The 20,149-nt window shown below is 41.0% G+C and overlaps 1 protein-coding gene across 1 annotated transcript in view; it reads left to right on the plus strand.

Annotated features, from left to right (window-relative positions):
* LOC141134080 (uncharacterized) overlaps nucleotides 1–20,149 on the plus strand; it is a 94,003-nt gene that overhangs the window by 49,889 nt on the left and 23,965 nt on the right. The window contains exons 2-6 of the mRNA XM_073623667.1: nucleotides 12,564–14,420; nucleotides 15,563–15,676; nucleotides 16,698–16,813; nucleotides 16,940–16,998; nucleotides 19,756–19,883. Of these exons, the coding sequence (XP_073479768.1) occupies nucleotides 12,564–14,420; nucleotides 15,563–15,676; nucleotides 16,698–16,813; nucleotides 16,940–16,998; nucleotides 19,756–19,883 (2,274 nt within the window). The remainder of the gene's footprint in view (nucleotides 1–12,563; nucleotides 14,421–15,562; nucleotides 15,677–16,697; nucleotides 16,814–16,939; nucleotides 16,999–19,755; nucleotides 19,884–20,149) is intronic.

The raw sequence follows: 20,149 nt of genomic DNA on the forward strand, positions 1-20,149 counted from the left end.
AAATCCAAAGGAATAATGCGTCCTTGAATTAATCTCTCATCAGATTGTATAGCCAGAGATTAGTGAACCAATGCTATGACAATAGGTGAATGACCATCCCAAAAAACTCTGTAACAGTAACAACAAAGACCGAAAGACTAACCAGCCACTCTCACACACAAACCAATTCTCAGTTGGATCAAGACAAATGCAATAAGAAGGTGAGACAATAATGCAGCAAGGCAGTAAAGGATAAGAGGATCAAGGGAAGGTTATCAATAATAAAATAAGTGTAGGAAAAAAAACACTCTAAAATGATAATGAATGAAAAAAGTATATGAAAAAATATATTAAATAATACTTGCTGAATAACTTAACTGAAGGAATGAATAAAATCCTAATAGATGACTCATCTAACAATCCAAATGCAAATAAGTGCAAAACATGTGAATAAATAAATAGTGAATCACTTAATGAAAAACTAACTAAAATCCTAGAAAATAGCAAAAAAAAAAAAAAAAAAAACTGAAAATCCTAGTACAAATATTCTGTGCAAATAAAAGAAATGGAAAAAATAAAAAATGGGCTAAACAATCCTAAAAAAAGTGCAAAAAAAGGATTGATTAGCCCATTTTTTATTTGCTCCATTTCTTTTATTTGCACAGAATATTTGATTTAAAAAAAATTGATTAAAAAAAATCTCTCTCTCTCTCTCTCTCTCTCGCTAGATATACTGTAGATATATACATCTATATATCTATATATCCGTATCTATATATACTGTAGATATATAAATCTATATATAGATTGTAAGCTCTAAGGAGCAGGTCCCTCTGATTCCTACTGTATTAAAGTATATTGTATTTGTACTGTCTACCCTCAAGTTGTAAAGCGCTACATAAACTATCCCGTATAATAATAATAATAATATTAATTATATATATATATATATATATTTATGGTCGGAGCCCTATGTCCGATATGGACATAGATAACACTTATAGTAAAGATAAGACTTACCATCGGAAATAGACCTAAAAGTGTGGACTTACCATATGAAATGGACCTGAAAGTGTGCCTTGGTCTAATGGCCGGTATGCCAAAATAAGGGGGTATACCCTGGTTTAAGAAATGATTATTCTGTAAGAGAAATGAATGAAATGAATAGTTGAGAAATGCTATGAAATGGGGATGGGAGGGTGGGTATCGCGCACAGGAAACCGACAAGCACCACAGGTGAGCGGGCTGCTTAAATACCCCCCCGGGCTCCTCCCATAAATTCAGGCCACCATACTGGCCTTCCTACTTATGGTCGGAGCCCTATGTCCGATATGGACATAGATAACACTTATAGTAAAGATAAGACTTACCATCGGAAATAGACCTAAAAGTGTGGACTTACCATATGAAATGGACCTGAAAGTGTGCCTTGGTCTAATGGCCGGTATGCCAAAATAAGGGGGCAAAAACATTCAGGTAGGGTTATAATTTTATTGGTTTTCAGTTATTTATTGAGCCAATTTGGAGAATGCCTGTGCCATCTCTGTTTGTGGATTGGGGATGTACCGGGCGAAGCAGGCTGATTTCCACCTGCCTAGTCTTTTGATGATGTGATCTGGCACCCCGTGGCGGGACGCCGCGGAGGCTGCTCCGATGCGGAAAGAGTGTCCGGAATACTGACTAGGGTTAAGGTGAAGATTGCGGAGAAGTATCCTTATGTGACTCACAAACTGAGAGGCGTTTAAGGGTTTGACTGGGAATGGTAGAAGGGGACTGCTGTCTGGTTGCTCAGGCAGGAGAGATAGGAGTCGGTTGAGTACAGCGACTGGACACCAGCTGTTGTTGGTTCTGTAGAGGTGGATGTTCACTCCCGAGCCCGTTTGCTGGGTTTTAGAGACCTCGAGGTGCAGGATAAAGTGGTCTTGGTGTCGAAGCAAGTGTCGTCTGCATAGTACTTGGTCTGTGGGTTTGTTAGAGGTGAATTCGCCAGGCCGCAAGAACCCATAGTAAGCTAAATATATGGCTGCTTGTAAGACCGTGCTGGGGAGCAGACCGAATGGCGATGTAGCCAAAATATTTGACATGTCCCTAAAGATGGGCCCTGTAATGGGCAAGCGCTTAGTGCTGATGACTGGTTGTTGTTTCTGTATTCCCCTTAGGATGGCTCGTATAGCGTGAGATGAGAACAGAGACGATTTCGTCGGGTCTTTAAGTGCCATGAAATGTTGAATGCCGGCTAGGTATAACCGGATGGTGTTGTAGGATAAGGCCAGCTGCGTGTGGCAGTGTGCCGTGAAGGCCAGTACCTGTTTGATATCTGTTGGTTCTTTGCGGCAGGACGTGAGGAATTTATTAAAAGCCTTCCAAGCTGTCTGGTAGGCTTTGAGTGTGTTGCGGGAGAGGGAATTATTTATGAGTTGCGTAGCTCCGTGTAGATGTTGAACTAGTCCAGGGTCAGTTGTGACCAGACGGGGATAGGGGCCGACATTGGATCGGCATCGGGAACCTGTTTGAAAAAGGAGGGATAATTGAAACGTGATAGTGCGTCAGCTGCTGAGTTGTATCTGCCGGGTATAAATTCACAGTGTATGTTGAACTGATGTTGTAAAGACAGTTGTACCAACCTGCGCAGGAAGGACATGACTGCTAGGGACTTGGACCTGCCTCTGTTGATGATGTCTGCCGTGGCTTGGTTGTCGGTGGTGAAGACTACGGTTTGTCCTGTCCAGTGGTGGCCCCAGAGTTGTGCGGCTGCCACTATGGGATAAAGCTCAAAGAGGGCAGATGTTTGGGAAAAGCCAGGTATCAACAGTATCTGTTGAGGCCAAGGTCCTGAAAACCAATGATGGCCAAAAATTGCCGCGAAACCTGTGGAGGCTGCAGCGTCAGTCACCACCTGGGGTGAATGGATCGAAACCATAGGTATAAATAGAGATATGCCATTCCAGGCGGACAAGAATTCCTCCCACATTGATAGGTCCGCTATAGCTGCGGAGTCTAATTTCAAAATCTGATCAGGGTCTTGAGTTTCTGACAGAAATCTAAGCAGGCGTGATACAAATGTGCGGCCTTGTGGGATAATTCGCATAGCGAAGTTGAGCATACCCAGGAGAGACTGCAACTGTTTTTTGGTACAGCCCTTGGTGTGTGTAAAGTCGTGAAGGACTGCCCTAATGCGTGTTAATTTGTCAGGGGGGAGACTGGCCTGCATTGCGCAGGTATCCAAGCTGACCCCGAGAAAGGTGATGATGTTTGCTGGACCATCTACTTTGTGCTCGGCGATAGGAACATTGAGGTTTCCAAAAATTGCTCTAAGTTTGTCGAGATCTCCTGGGGGCTTGTTGGGCGGTTCTATCAGTAGGAAGTCATCCAGGTAATGGATGACTTCATGGCATTGAGCCTTGTGTAATAGTATCCAAACGAGGGACTGTGCGAACGTGTCGAAGAGCCACGGGCTACTCTTCGAACCGAAGGTGAGTTTCGTGGCAAAATAATACGCTTCCTTCCATTTGATGCCGTGCCAGCACCAAAGGGATGGGTGGATGGGCAGGAGCTTGAAAGCATCCGAGATGTCGGCTTTGGAGAGCCAGGCACCTGTGCCTGCTTTGATGATCGCTTGTATTGCCATGTCAACGGAGGAATATTTTAGGGAAAACTCTTCGGAGGGGATCAGGGAATTGAGACTGGGTATGTGCGAAGAATGAGGCGCAGACAAGTCGTACACCAAACGCAATTTATTAGAGAATTTGCCCTTGACAAGCCCAATAGGGCTGACTCTCCATGTGCTGAAAGGGGGGCAAGTGAAAGGGCCTATTACGTAGTCTCGATCTACCTCTGCCTGTAAGAGCTGATCTATGGCCTGTTCGTCGATGGCTGCCGAACGAAGATTGGCGCATTCGTGAGTATTGTGGGGCAGTGCAATGAGGCCGGTGTGAAAGCCTACTGTGAAGCCTTGGATAAGGTAGGTGGCCAGGGAAGGGGTGGGGTGTGAAGTGAGATACAGTCCTAACCATAAGATGTTGATTCGGCTTAGTCATGCCCTCTTGTGTTGCTTGACTTCACACAAATTCCTAGGGTGTGCTCTTTGGCATAAAGTGCAGATGTGAAGTAGACGGCATTGGCTGAAGTTGCAGGACCCATAATTGAAGTTGTTACAGATGGCTGCCCCTCCCACGGTTCGGACTGGGCGTCCGAGTTTGTCCACCTGAGGCGTTGGTTCAGGGATCGACTGGCCCTGTACTGTACCTGAGGTAGAGGGGAACTCGAAGGGCCGTCTGATCGCCGTATTGGCGCACCAGGTGGCAGTGTGGGTGGAAGACTGGCAAATTGCACACAGAGGTGAGCGTAAGCCGGCAAAGTGGCGGCAGAAGAGCTCTGTGTCCATGAGACTCCAATCTGTCGTGATCTGGAATTGTGAGAATCTGGCGGCGGCCTTGGCTGAGAAGGAACGATGATAATCGTAGAAGGCGAAACCTCCATACTTGTGGCCCAAGTCTACCACAGTATGGAGGTATAAGTCCAGCTCTTCCCGCCTGCTAGGGGTGGCTGAGCACAAGACATCTCTGAGCATGCCAAAGGCCAGGGTAAATTCAGGGACTGATAGCTTGCGGTTCAGCCTGGGGTCTTTGGCTTTAAGGACCACCGATATGTCGCCCCAGGAGTAGGCCTTATTTTCTGCCAAATCATGCACGGAGATAAGGAGAGAGGCCAGGTTGACGTCCTTGCCGTCCAAAATGTCCTTCCTGATACTGGTTGGGACCAGGTGGGAGGGGTAGACAATGGCGCTTGAGCCTGAGGTACCTGTAGGAAGAGGTGTCAAGGTCTGAGTTGCAGTTGGGTCGGGGACAGCCGTGGTCGGTCGGGCCTCCAGAAGTGCCACCCTGGCTTGGACGTCTGCAACTGAGGTGGATAGAGATGACACCATCGTGTGTAATTGTGAGATGGCCGATGATATGGACTGGAGGGATGCCTGTTGGGTACTGGGTCCTGCTGCTGGTGGGGGGAAGAGGAGTTTGAAGAGCTCGCCTTTCCTCGCTGTGGCGGGGAAGGGGACACCTCTGCGTCTGAGCTCTGCCGTCAGTTTGGGGATAGTCCATCCCCTGAGGGATTGCACGCTGCCGCTTTCTGAGACCGGAGTAGGTGATAGAGGGGCCGTGAAGTCTTCACTGCCGGCCTGGGACATGGTTGTTCTGGTGAGGATCTCTCGAGCTTTATTTCCTGGTTGACTGTAACCTATTGGGGGTGAGATGAATTTCAAGTTTTTCTTTGATCCGCTGAGTCATACTTACCCGACTTATTCTCCCCTTTTTTTTTTTTTTTTTTTACCTGGGGGGATATCGTCCAACCTGGTGCAGGGTGGACCTACTGAACTTTGACTGACCTGAGGAAGATGAAAGGTGACAATTCGTGAAGGGATTGCTAAGTAACTTGAAGCCATGATTTGTATGGTGCTTGCAATTTTGTGACAATGAAATGATTCGAAATGTTTTGCCTTGATTGTGAAATGAATGAACTGCATGACAGAGGTGCGGCCTGGTCGTATCACGATTTGTTCGACCGTGGACCGGGCTCTGGAGCGTGTATTGGAATGAGGCAACTGAAAATATTGGTGCTCCTGGGACGAATCGGTGCTTGTTTGATGCATCTGGATTCGAATAGGAGTGCAGTATTAAATGAAATGAGAGAAATGATTGTTTTGACCGAGGCTCGAATTGGTTGTGACGTGTTAGCGACTGGCAACTAACCGAGCTCTGGTGTAGGTATGAAATGTGATCGGAACCAGTGATGCATGCCGTGACGAATGGTGCGCCTCAGATGCGACTGGTTCCGAAACGGTGATGCGTTGTGGGAGTGAAATGGTAGAAATTGCATGACAGAGATATGGGTCAATCCCCCGATGTCTACGATTTAGCTATGATCCGGACTCTGGAGCATGTATCAGAAATGTGGCCAATCCTGGGCACGCCGAGACGAATCGGTGCATTTTCATGCGACTGAATTCCTGTCGGAACGTGATACGTGGGACTGAAATGATAACCATGACAGAGGTACAAATGACCGATAACGTAACTCTGGAGCATGTATAGAAATGAGGCCAATCCTGGGGCACGCCGGGATGAATCGGTGCATTTTCCATGCGACTAAATTCATGTCGGAATGTGATGCAAGGAAATGAAATGATAACCATGACAGAGGTACAATTGACTGATAAACGTAACTCTGGAGCATGTATAGAAATGAGGCCAATCCTGGGGCACGCCGAGACGAATCGGTGCATTTTTCATGCGACTGAATTCATGTCGGGACGTGATACATGGAAATGAAATGATAACCATGACAGAGGTACAATTGACTGATAACGTAACTCTGGAGCATGTATAGAAATGAGGCCAATCCTGGGGCACTACGAGACTAATCGGTGCATTTTTCATGCGACTGAATTCATGTCGGGACGTGATACATGGAAATGAAATGATAACCATGACAGAGGTACAATTGACTGATAAACGTAACTCTGGAACATGTATAGAAATGAGGCCAATCCTGGGGCACGCCGAGATGAATCGGTGCATTTTTTTTTTTTTTTTTTTCATGCGACTGAATTCATGTCGGAACGTGATACGTGGAAATGAAATGATAACCATGGCAGAGGTACAATTGACTGACAATAACGTAACTCTGGTGCATGTATAGAAATGAGGCCGTAATAACTGGGGCACACCGGAACGAATCGGCGCACCTTTGGTGCGACTGGATTCGAATCGGAGCGCAGTAAGTGACTGAAATGAGAAATGATTTGAAATGTCAGAAATGAGTTTAGAAATGTTTCAGAAATGAGAAATGGTTGGTATCGAACTGACTTGATAAATTGCAATTTGCGACTCGCTATGGCTGTCTACCGACGCATATACATATTTTTTTTTTTTTTTTTTTTTGAATACCGACATGCTAGAAATGAAGCGACGTCTGCGTCGCGGTGCTGTCGAAAGGGTAACATATCGAACGTACGAGCGATATACATTGCAGTTTGTGAAATGCGAGTGAAACGAAAATTTGAAATCACGGTTTAGTGACATGATATGAAAACGAAAAGTCCGACGGGACCTTACCTGCGACAGCCAAGCCAGACGCGTGGTACAAAATACGAACGAAAAACGCGGACTTCGAAGGTTTTGAGAACGGAATATCGAATACGGGAACTTGCGAGGCAAGAACTTGCGGACGCTGGTATATCGAATAGTGGGCCTAGTGACGTATATCGCGCACAGGAAACCGACAAGCACCACAGGTGAGCGGGCTGCTTAAATACCCCCCCGGGCTCCTCCCATAAATTCAGGCCACCATACTGGCCTTCCTACATATTAACAAGAAAAAATATTCTTACACAGCCCTGGCTTGTGAAAATCGATGTGACGGAATTTAAAAAAGTTATAGAGAATGTATAATTGTGAGAATGTTTATTTTCTGATACCTGAAACTAAAACAAAATCACTTTTAACTGGAAAAGATATTCAGAACCACCTGATTTACTGATGTTACTGCTAAGGGATTCTTTGTAAGCTCTAAGACCAGTTACTCAATACGGACTTTGCTCCTTGTTACTGCATCTTACGTCTGTAGACTGCTATTGGAAAAACTTATCTGCTTATCATTGTTCATCATCATCTCAGGGCTCCGTCTGTGTATACGTCAGCTCATCCCTCATGAATTGCTCAGAGCGGATATATAACGCAGTATCAGCTTACAGTCATTCAGTGGTACCCTGAGGTTCGATACAATACACATAATACCTATAGGAAGGGGAGAGCAAGACCGCAGCACTCAAAAAACCTCAAACATGGGCACCCTGTGGATATACAAAGCCCTGCTGTTATCTGCCTGTTGGGCAATGGGTGAGTGTTTTCTTATTACATATTAGTGCTTTGGTATATTACTGTAATTAAGTTGATTTTTGATGCTATTATTATTATAACTATTACTAATATTAACAGTATAATGGAAATTTTTATAAGGCGGTAAATGTGACATTCACCAAACATTCACTTCAGGTGGATCAATCTCTGTAATGTAATGCCCAGGCACCAGGAAGATACACCGGCAGTGAATGTTTGGTGAATGTTAAATTTACGGCTTTATAAATATGCCCCTTAGTGTTAGCAGTAGTAGCAAAGAAATAGAGGTGTTGCTAGTAGTAATATTGCTGGTGGTAGTAGCACTCATTGTAGTCATGGTCAGGGATGAATACATTGACAAAACCGATTTTTTAGCAAAATTAACAATTTGCTAATTGTCAACATTTTGCCAAAGCAAAATCTTAACATCTTAATTTGCTCATTGAACTGCTTAGAAGTAATTTTCTTGAACATATATATATATATATATATATATATATATATATATATATTTGTTTTTAATGCATTTAGAGGATATGTTTTGGGTGTATTTAGAGTAGCTGAATTTATTTCATTTAGTGTCCTTTGTGACTTTTTTCACTTTTTTGTATGTGTTTGTCATTTGTGTACTCTTGTTTTCATCTTTTTATTTTTACATTTTTGCCTATATTCTTTCTTTCTGTGAAAAAGTAAAATAATGATGCTAATGACGGGCTGTATTTAGGCATTAGAACAGGTCCAGGATACTTGAAATGAGCGTATGTACCGTAATTCTCCTGAACTATTTAGAGACCATTGCTCCCTTAAAATCCATCTTAATTCCATCCTTGACTCCAATTAATTTTGCCATAATGGCAAAATTTTGCAACAATCTCACAATTTTCTACAGAATTTCAGAGAAATTAAAACTTTAAATTTTGCTGATCCCCAGACATGTTAGAAACAGAACCACAAATATTATCAAAAGTGCTTAACTTTTGTATTGGCTGTCATGGTGTAATGTTTTGGGCTTAATAAAATTTGTTATGCAAGTTGATTCATTGAAATTTGCAAAACAGAACTGGAAGATTTGCCAATATCAGAACCCAAGAATGATTGTATGAGTTATTATTGAGTTGTAAAATGGTGCACTAAATATGTCTAACATTGACCAATATATATTTTATATAAATATATGTAGATAGAGAGATAGATAGATAGATAGATAGATAGATAGATAGATAGATAGATAGATAGATAGATAGATAGATAGATAGATAGATAGATAGATAGATAGATTTTAAATTCTATCTACCTCTCTATCTGTCTATCTATCTATCTATCTATCTATCTATCTATCTATCTATCTATCTATCTATCTATCTATCTATCTATCTATCTATCTATCTATCTATCTATCTATCTATCTATCTATCTATCTATCTAAATAATTGCTAATGTAGTTTGAGATGACAGCCTAAAATTCCTGTTGTGGGAAATGCATTGGATAATGTATTGGATAATCTCACTTATTTATGTCCAAATATACCACAAAATACATTTATGTCATGTATCCCACATATTTTTGTAATTTACTTTATGCAGTACTTGTGTACTGTCACGTGTCTGTAGTTAAAGGTTATCCATTATGCTATTGTTTGGAGTGCGAAATTTTGTTATTAGTTCATCAACCTCGGATATAATCAAAAATGTATATGCCTTTTATATATCTTGTGGGTTCCATAATTTGCACGTGGCTTGGATGCTTCCTTGCTTTATTCCATGGTACTGTTTTGAGTAACCCTTAAAAAATGTTGAATTTGGAGCTGCTTTGAATCATTTTGCGTGTTAGATAATCTTACATGTATGGTTATCTTAAGTATTAGACAGCTATATATTTAGAGGTAATAAGCTGAAATATAGAAATATAGCATTAAAATGTCATAAATAAAGTACAGGTCCACTGAAAACTGATATCTCAGCTTTTTGACATGTGCCGATTTCTTGTATCTCCCATGAATTCTAGTTAGGAGATTTGTTTGCTTGTGTTTCCAGTTGCTGCACACATAAAACATTCTTACTTTACTTGAATGTTTTTATTTATCTTAGGAACTACCCATTAAAATGTGTTCTAGCAAGCCAATACTCATTCTCAACTAGTAACAAAAAGTTCTACCAGCACACCCAAAATAACGGCACTGAAATTTTAGGACAAATACAAATGTTTTGAGTGCCTATTGGTCTGTTTTTGACCACCACACGGGCTGAATGTCAAAATTCTAAGAACCCTTAAAATATATACAGCTATATGGGGCATATGTACAGTTGTTCTTTAGTCACAAACAAGATGGGTGTACCTAGACAGATAGGAGAGCAAATAGATTTGTGCAAGTCCTAATAAACCAAATTTGTTTTTATAGACCATTCTAGCATATTTTATATTTTATGTATGCATTTTCTATTTCTATTTCTTTGATATATATAGTACAATTTCACTATGAAACAAAGCAGGATAATATGCAAGGCACTTATAATTGCACTTTACCACTGAAAAATCGTTATTACTATAATTAATAAATTATTCTACCCTCAGTTTTAGCCAAAATTAGATAGATTTATTAGTGTACAGAATGTTCAAGTATAATATATAAATATATATTATATATATATATATATATATATATATATATATATATATATATATATATATATATATATATATATATATCAGAAAAAAACAGAATGAGTGCAGCGCTAAAACAAAAATTTGAGTTATATATCATACTAAAAATAACCATAAAGTAGTGATTGATCCACCAAAAATAAATGAATTATAAAAGAAGAGAACAAGTCTCCCATAGAAGACAGAGACAAATGCCTCACCTTATACCACAAGTGAAAAATAATTAAATAAAGTAATAAAAAAATGTCCCAATTATAAATGTTAAAAAACTCAAAAATAGTCCATAAGTAAAGTGAGTTGATGACCAAAGTACATATAATCAGAAGAGATGTGACATAAGTGAATCCAGCATCCAAAGTGTTTCGCACCCAAGTGAGGTATGAGGCTCCTTACCAGCTCGAGGTGACCACCATAACAGTGGTCTCACCAGGCATTTGGGAAATGATCAGGTCACCCACAAACCTATGCCGATCTTTCCAGTAGTAAATGTGGTACTCAGAAGACAAAATCAAGAAAAGCTCCCATAGCGTAACATTGCAAAACAGTATGATTTATTATGCTAAAAGTTTGCACTTACAAGAATCTTCCTTCATAGACAGCGTATAGCCAAACATAACAATCGCGGCGTCTCCACGAGCTTCCGCCTGCTTGCTGTGTATGTCCCATCAATCTCAGAAAAAGGCGTAATGACGTCAGCGTCACAGGCTCCTCCCTACGCGTTTCGTCACGATAGGACGTCGTCTGGGGATTGGCCGAGTGACGCGGTCATCACGCTTAAAGGTTTAAATAGTCCCGCAGCGCCATGTTGACTACTGGCTACTCGGACAAGGGAGATGAGAACAAAACACGCGCCGCCATATTGACTTCTGGCAGCCTATATAGGCCAAATAGGGAACATACAAGTTAGGTGAAGTATAGACTTTCCGCCACCTGCAGAGACCTGCAGGTATGCCTATCTGAACACATAGGGAACATTAAACGGGGCTTCAGTAAACATAACCTTTCTAGACACTATGCGAAATACCATAACGTCATTACGCCTTTTTCTGAGATTGATGGGACATACACAGCAAGCAGGCGGAAGCTCGTGGAGACGCCGCGATTGTTATGTTTGGCTATACGCTGTCTATGAAGGAAGATTCTTGTAAGTGCAAACTTTTAGCATAATAAATCATACTGTTTTGCAATGTTACGCTATGGGAGCTTTTCTTGATTTTGTCTTCTGAGTACCACATTTACTACTGGAAAGATCGGCATAGGTTTGTGGGTGACCTGATCATTTCCCAAATGCCTGGTGAGACCACTGTTATGGTGGTCACCTCGAGCTGGTAAGGAGCCTCATACCTCACTTGGGTGCGAATCACTTTGGATGCTGGATTCACTTATGTCACATCTCTTCTGATTATATGCACTTTGGTCATCAACTCACTTTACTTATGGACTATTTTTGAGTTTTTTAACATTTATAATTGGGACATTTTTTTATTACTTTATTTAATTATTTTTCACTTGTGGTATAAGGTGAGGCATTTGTCTCTGTCTTCTATGGGAGACTTGTTCTCTTCTTTTATAATTCATTTATTTTTGGTGGATCAATCACTTCTTTATGGTTATTTTTAGTATGATATATAACTCAAATTTTTGTTTTAGCGCTGCACTCATTCTGTTTTTTCTGATGTTTTGGAGTTTAGTATTAGACTTTTAGTGCTGGCGGCTTCTACAAATCATCTATCAATATATATTTTTCTAGCGCAGCGTTAACCCTTTTTGTGTTTTTTTAATATATATATATATATATATATATATATATATATATATATATATATAATATTTACACAAAAAGGGCACCAGTGGATTGTGGGATTGCTAAACATTTCTTACAAAACTACTACGTGATTTTAAGGGTAGTGATGGCTGCTTGCAACCGATTTCACTATCCTTCTTGTAGGTAAGCTAAAGGAACACAACAGAACCGCTTTAAGAGTAGTATGCAGGATTCTGTCTTTAAACTAATGTTTTGTCCTTTACAGTTATAGCTTTCACATCTACAACTAATTCAGAGAATTACACAGGACCAAGTGAATATAGTATTAGTACAACATCTGATGAAAGTGATACACCAGAAGCAATAACTGACGATCCTGAAAGTGAAGTCACATCAGAAGCAACAACTGACGATCCTGAAAGTGAAGTAACATCAGGAGCAACAACTGATGATTATTCAAGTACGAACCCATCACAGACACCCACTGAAGTTTCTGCAAGTACAAGCCAGTCACAGACAATCCCTGAAGTTTCTGAAAGTACAAGTCAATCACAAACAGGAACAGTAAGTACAGTTCAACCCAATACAGAAGACTCATATGGATCAACCCAATTGAATACTGACTGGTCAGCTACGTTATCTGTATCAGTTACTGAAGAAACATCAATTTCTACTGTATCAGCTATAGTTACTACAAGATCTTCTGGAACACCTGAACCTACTTCTGCTCTGTCATCCAAACCAACCAATTCCCTTACTGCAGATACATCTGAAAAAACAGAGTCAGTTACTGTTGGGTCATCTATGCCAACATCAATGACCACAGAATCATCAAGTTCAAGTGACCCAATTACTGCTGTGACATCTAGTTCAACTGATCCAGCAAGCGCAGTGTCTTCCACTGATTCAACTAGCCCAGCAAATGGACTCACTGTTGTTACGACTAGGCCAACTGCACCAATAAGTGGTGATAGCTTGCTATCATCTACGCCTTTCACTGCAGAATCACCAGGACCAAGCAATACAGAATCATTCATTACTACAACACCACTTCCCGCTGAATCACCAAGTTCCACGAAAGCGAATACAGTTGACTCGCCAAGCTCAAATAGTCAGAGTACTGCTTTATCAGCCATAACAACTAGAATGGTTACAGATGAGTCATTTAGTTCTCCAAGACCAGTTACTACTGATTCCCAAACTTTAAGTGGGCATGTTACAGCTGAATCATCCACATCATATGAGACTATCCCAGCTGGATCTTCTAGAACAGCCAACTCACTTGCCACTAGTGTAGGAGTTTCGACTGTAGGGGTTACTAATGGGTCATCCAAACCAACCAATTTCCTTACTGCAGATACATCTGAAAAAACAGAGTCAGTTTCTGTTGGGTCATCTATGCCAACATCAATGACCACAGTATCATCAAGTTCAAGTGACCTAATTACTGCTCTAACATCTAGTTCAACTGATCCAGCAAGCGCAGTGTCTTCCACTGATTCAACTAGCCCAGCAAATGGACTCACTGGTGTAACAACTAGGCCAACTGCACCAATAAGTGGTGATAGCTTGCTATCATCAACGCCTTTCACTGCAGAATCATCAGGACCAAGTAATACAGAATCATTCATTACTACTGGATCTTCTAGACCCCCCAACACACTTGCCACTAGTGTAGAAGTTTCGACTGTAGGGGTTACTAATGGGTCTTTCAAACCGACTGATTCTGTTTCCTCAGACATATCTGCAACACCAAAACCATTTACTTTTACACAGTCAACATCTACATCAATTACTATGGCATCATTAAATCCAACAGCTGTCACTTCTAATCCATCTGAAGCATTATCTTCTGAAACTTCCAAAACATTTCCATCTACCACGGCAGGATCCTCAGCACCAACAGATCAAGTTACTGCTCAGTCTTACAGCCCAACAACCAGAGTTACTAAGGAATCAGTAACATCAACAGAGCAAGTTACACTTGAATCATCCAGGCCAACAGAACTAAGTACTGTTGACTCAGGTAGCAATGTGCCTGTGCAGACAACTTTAAATGTGACACCAGAAACCACCCAAGCAACAAGAGAAACTACCATTCTGGCAACAACCACACGCTCAAGTAAGTAGACCAAATTAAAGCAGTATTAAAAAATAAGTTTTTGTTTTTTTTTTTCAAATCGTACTTACCTAGGAGGATGCAACATTGATGTGATGCTGCATCTGTCTCCCGCCGTCTCTAAGGCTAAGAACTGAGCGATCTAACACAGCTGATCGCTCAGTTCTCCCCTCCACTTTGAGCATTGAGCTGAGAATGTCAGTCTCTGGTTCTCTGCTCTCCCCCCCCCCGCTCATTGGAGAGCCGAGCTGCGGAGGGGACAGGGGCTGCTGGCTCCGGATCTTAGCAGATCATCCAGGTGGGAGTCCAGGCTCCTAGGTGGATCCTGACCATATGTCCACAATCTTTCCTCAGCCTGGACCGGCTCTGTGACGTGAGGCGACAGCGGGCTTTAGCCCACTGCTGGATGAAAATGGGTCGCAGAACAAACTGCACTCTTGTGATGCAAAAGGAGAAGTACAGCCAAATGAGCTTTGGCTGTACTTCTCCCTTAAACCCAAAAGCAAACATTTATTATATTGCAGCTTACCAGCTTTTTTTTTTTTAATCCTAATGCATTCTGTGCATTAAGATAAAAAAACGTTGGTGTGCAGCAGCCCCCCTCAGCCCCCCTAATACTTACCTGAGCCCCATCTCGATCCAGGGATGTTGCACGAGAGACTCAGCTGTCTGAGACTCTCCCTCCTTATTGGCTGAGACAAGTCAGTGAGCCAATGAGGAGAGAGGTGGGGCAGGTCCGATCCATGGCTCTGTGTCTGAATGGACACACAGAGCAGCAGCTTGGCTTAGGTGCCCCCATAGCAAGTAGCTTGCTGTGGGGGCACTTGGCAGGAGGGAGGGGCCAGGAGCGCTGGCAAGGGACCCGAGAAGAGGAGGATTGGGGTTGCTCTGTGCAAAACCACTACACAGAGCAGGTAAGTATAAAATGTTTGTTATTTTTAAACAAAAAAAATGAGACTTTAGTATCACTTTAATACCACTTTAACGCAAACTGCACTATTTTATTCTTCTCTCCTAACTTCCCAACTGTAATAATTTGTTTTCGTATATTGCCTACTGTATGCACTATGCTACTACTATATATGTTTCATTTTATTTATTATCCATATTTGATCCTATATTACTTTAATTTCTGTCACATGTAGGTGTTGCCCGACCCTGTTTGAATGGTGGCATTGATGATGGCACAAAGTGTGTGTGTAAGGCGAACTTCTATGGGACTTTTTGTGAATTCATCCTGAACGACATCATAGTACCAAGTACGTTTGCTTTTGTTTCATTTTGGAACATCCTTCCTAAAACATAGATGTATGTATATAGTAATTAAAGAGGAACTGCAGTCTGCTAACATAGTTTGTAATAAAAACATCTTCTGCCATTCTGAAGCTTCCCTCCAACCACTTTGCAGATTATTTTATATATACTGTGATTCTGTACTTGCCAAATATGCTGCAGAAATCTCCCTCCACTGAGTCTGGCTACAGCCATTTTAACTGTGGGCAGCTAAAGCTGCTGCCTGTTCACTTCCTGGATTTACACAGACACACAGAGGCACACCTCCAGCCCTGCAGCTCTCATTGGCCCTTTTATGACTCATCTCCCTCCCTTTCTGCCAAACTCTCATGAGAGTGAGAGAGAGAGCTCTTCGTGATGTCATAAGCCTAGGTTAATGACCAGACAAGAAATAGGAAGTGGGCTGTACAAGGTATTTACTGGCAGAAAAAATATGTTTTACTATCCAAAGTTAAAACAACAAGAGCAGAAGATTTAATAGATGGAAAGTTGAAAAAAATGACTGAAGGTCCGCTTTAAGCAATGTGCCACAACTGGAACTAGTTCTGATGTATTTATTTATTTTATATACATTTTTTATAGCGTGGGAAAGAGTCAGAACTTTTGTGAAGTTTTCATTGCAGTCTGTGTTCCCCTCAATTCTTGTCCTAGATTCAGCAATAAAAACCCAATCGATAATCTAACCCCTCTCAATTAAACAAAATAAAAAGGAATTTGTTGCTGTCTATGTCTCTAACAGAAAGAAAAATCCCATCCCTTTCTCTATTTGATATATTATTTAACCGGGACAGGAAATAGGAGTACATTTTGGCATAAAAAAACCTAGCAGCTTTGTTAACGCGTTCCCTTCTGTACAAAAAAATAATAATAATGTTTATATGACGTAACCCTCATTAGCGTTTAATAACATCTCAGTGTTCTCAGTGTCTTTTCTTTTTCAGTTTGATTAGCTTAAATTTTACTATTCCTTTGCTTATGTCGTCATAGCTGTTGAAGCCTCAGTAGACGTCACGGTCACTGTGAGGAATGTGAATTTTTCTGAAGAACTTAAAAACTTTGAATCTAAAGAATATAACGTTTTTGAACAGAGGTTTGTAGAACAGGTATGCTGGGCAATTGAATTTAATCTTTCTATAACTATTTTTTTTTTTTAAATATACCATTTTTGTTGAAAACGAAAGCTTAATCATTATTTCAATGACTATATAAATTCTTCTTCCCTCCTGCAGATGGCCCTTTTGTTTGGAACAATCCAAAACTACCAAGGTGTAAAGATCCTCAATATAACGTGAGTATTCTAGGTGGGAAACACAAGGGGGTTGGGGACCCTTGCTAAGTGAAATGCCTATTTGTCTTTAGTAAATCAACCGCATTAATAGCATGCATGCAATTAAATGTAGAGTTTATATTTGATGACAGGTTCGCTTTAACCACATCAGCCCTGGAAGATTTATCCCCTTTAATGACCAGTCAATTTTTTGCGATATGGCACTGCGTCGCTTTAACTAACAATTGCGCGGACGTGCGATGCTGTACCTAAAAAAAAAATTGACGTCCTTTTTTGCCCACAAATAGAGCTTTCTTTTGGTGGTATTTGAGCACCTCTGCGGTTTCTTAATTTTTTGCACTATAAACAAAAAAGACCGACAATTTTGGAAAAAAACAAACAATATTTTTTTATTTTTGCTATAATGAATATCCCCCCACCCAAAAAAAAATAAATAAAAATAAAACATTTCTTCATCAGTTTAGGCCAATATGTATTCTTCTACATAATTTTGGTAAAAAATAGTAATAAGCGTATATTGATTGGTTGCCACAAAATAAGGGATATATTTATGGCATTTTTATTATTCTTTTTTTTTTTTTACTAGTAATGGCAGTGATCAGATTTTTAGTGGGACAGTGACATTCCGGTGGACAGATCAGACACTGTTGACACTTTTTTGGGACCAGTGATATTTATACAGTGATCGGTGCTATAAAAATGCACTGATTACTGTATAAATGGCATTGGCAGGGAAGGGGTTAACATTAGGGGGCGATCAAGGGGTTAAGTGTTCCCTAGGGAGGTGTTTCGAACTGTGGGGGGAGGGGACTGACTGGGAGTAGAGAGAGATCGCTGTTCCTGATCACTAGGAACAGATGATCACTCTGTACTCCCCTGATAGAACGGGGATCTGTTTCTTTACATTGACAGATCCCTGTTTTGGCTCTCTGTGGAGCGACCACCGGTGGCCGGCGGACATCGCAGCTGCCGGCCACACACATCAGCTTCCCCGCTGTACGTGCCTGCTATAGCTGTTAAAGGGACCGAAGCACAGCTACGGCGATTTGCGGGATCGAGCTGACCTGCCGCTGTATAATGACGACGGCTGGTCGGCAAGTGGTTAACATAACACAACTATTCTATTTCTCACCCTGTCCAACATCCATTCAAACCTTAACTATAGATTAAACTTCCATTTTGTCAGCCTTGGTCCTAACCAGTCCTAACGGCCAAAAATCCAGGGCTGGTGCTACCATAAAGCAAATTAAGCAGCCTCCTTAGGGTGTCAGGATAGGGGGAGGTGGTAAAATCCAAATCTCCAGCCACTTACAGTGCCTGGAAAAAAGTATTCATACCCCTTGAGATTTAGATCAAAGCATATTCGTGTGTTAGAATGGCCCAGTCAAAGTCCAGACCTTAATCAAACTGAGAATCTGTGGCAAGACTTGAAAATTGCTGTTCACAGAATGCTCTCCATTCTATCTAACAGAGCTTGAGCTATTTTGCAAAGAAGAATCAGCAAAATTGTCACTCTCTAGATGTGCAAAGCTGGTAGAGACATCCCCAAAATGACTTGCAGCTGTAATTGCAGTGAAAGGCGGTTCTACAAAGTATTGACTCAGGGGGGCTGAATACAAATGTACCCCACACTTTTCACATATTTATTTGTAAAATATGTTGGAAACCATTTATCATTTTCCTTCCACTTCACAATTATGTGCCACTTTGTGTTGGTCTATCACATAAAATCCCGATAAAATACATTTATGTTTCTGGTTGTAACGTGACAAAATGTGAAACATTTAAAGGGGTATGAATACTTTTTTCAAGGTACTGTATATGCTATCACATATAGAGGCTTTTAGAGCATTGCAGACGCACACATTTTTAAGGTTTGGCATGGGTATCTATTTACTTGGAACAACCTCATCTTTTATATTGTACCAAAAAAATTAGGTAATAAATATTTTATTCTCTAGGGTCTCTGCTTTCAAAAAAATGTATTTATTTTTTTTAAGTAAGGTTTTAAATAATCTTCAGGTCTAAAATAATATTTAAAGCGGAGTTCGTCCCATTTAAAAGTCAGCAGCTACAAAAAGTGTAGCTGCTGACTTTTAATAATCAGACACTCACCTGTCCCACGGTCCAGCGATGCAGGTGCACGAAGCCCCACTCCTCTCCCCCTACTCTCTGTGGTGCCGGCATTCTAACTGTGGGCGCCCAGCTGTGGCTTCATAGACACGCACTGCGCATACGCGAGCTGCTTCTTCATCTAATGCCGCGTACACGCCACCGGTTTTGCCGACGGAATAAACTCTGAAGGTTTCTCTGACAGAACTCCGATGGAATTCCATTCAAGAGGTCTTACCTACACATGGTCAAACCAAAGTCCAACCAAAGTTCGACCATCCAGGACACGGTAACGTACAGCACGTATGACGGGACTAGAAAAAGGAAGTTCAATAGCCAGTAGCCAATAGCTTCCATCTCATACTTGCTTCCCATGCGTCGTTTTTGGTCCATCAGAACAGCATACAGATGAGCGGTTTTCCTGATAGGAATTGGTTCTGTTGGGAAAAATTTAGAACATGTTCCATTTCTAGGTCCGTCAGAATTTTTGAAAAAAAAGTCCAATGAGGCACACACACGATCGGAATAGACGATGAAAAGATTCCGTCTGACTTTTTCTGTTGGACATTCCGCTTGTGTGTACGCGGCTTAAGTCCTTGCATCGGCCCAGCTAAAGTCCTAACAACAATTGTTTTTTTATTTCAGGCAAGGAAGTGTCGTGGTTGAATATTTGATCTTGCTGAAAATTTCATCCAGTGAATATGACAATGTTATGACTTCAGTGAACACAATTCTATATGGTACAGATTGCACAACCAAATCCATAAATAATGGTGAGAAGATCAAACTAACATAAGCTGATTTAGGCAGATTCTGAAGACAAAACATATATACGTAATGTGATGATAGACAAGAATGCAGAAAAATACTTTTCCTTGTCCAAAATGGTAGAGCTTGGGAAAATATGGTGTTGGTTGATAGGGTGGTTCTGAACAGAACTTTTTGTTAATTGAAAGAGTGTTATAGAGATTTGCGTGAAAATATTTGGAAGGGAGGTATTTAGACAAAACACTGCAATTCTATTCCAGTTGTGTTGCAG

This window comes from Aquarana catesbeiana, linkage group LG03, assembly GCF_042186555.1.
Source record: "Aquarana catesbeiana isolate 2022-GZ linkage group LG03, ASM4218655v1, whole genome shotgun sequence".
Taxonomy (NCBI): Eukaryota; Metazoa; Chordata; class Amphibia; order Anura; family Ranidae; genus Aquarana; species Aquarana catesbeiana.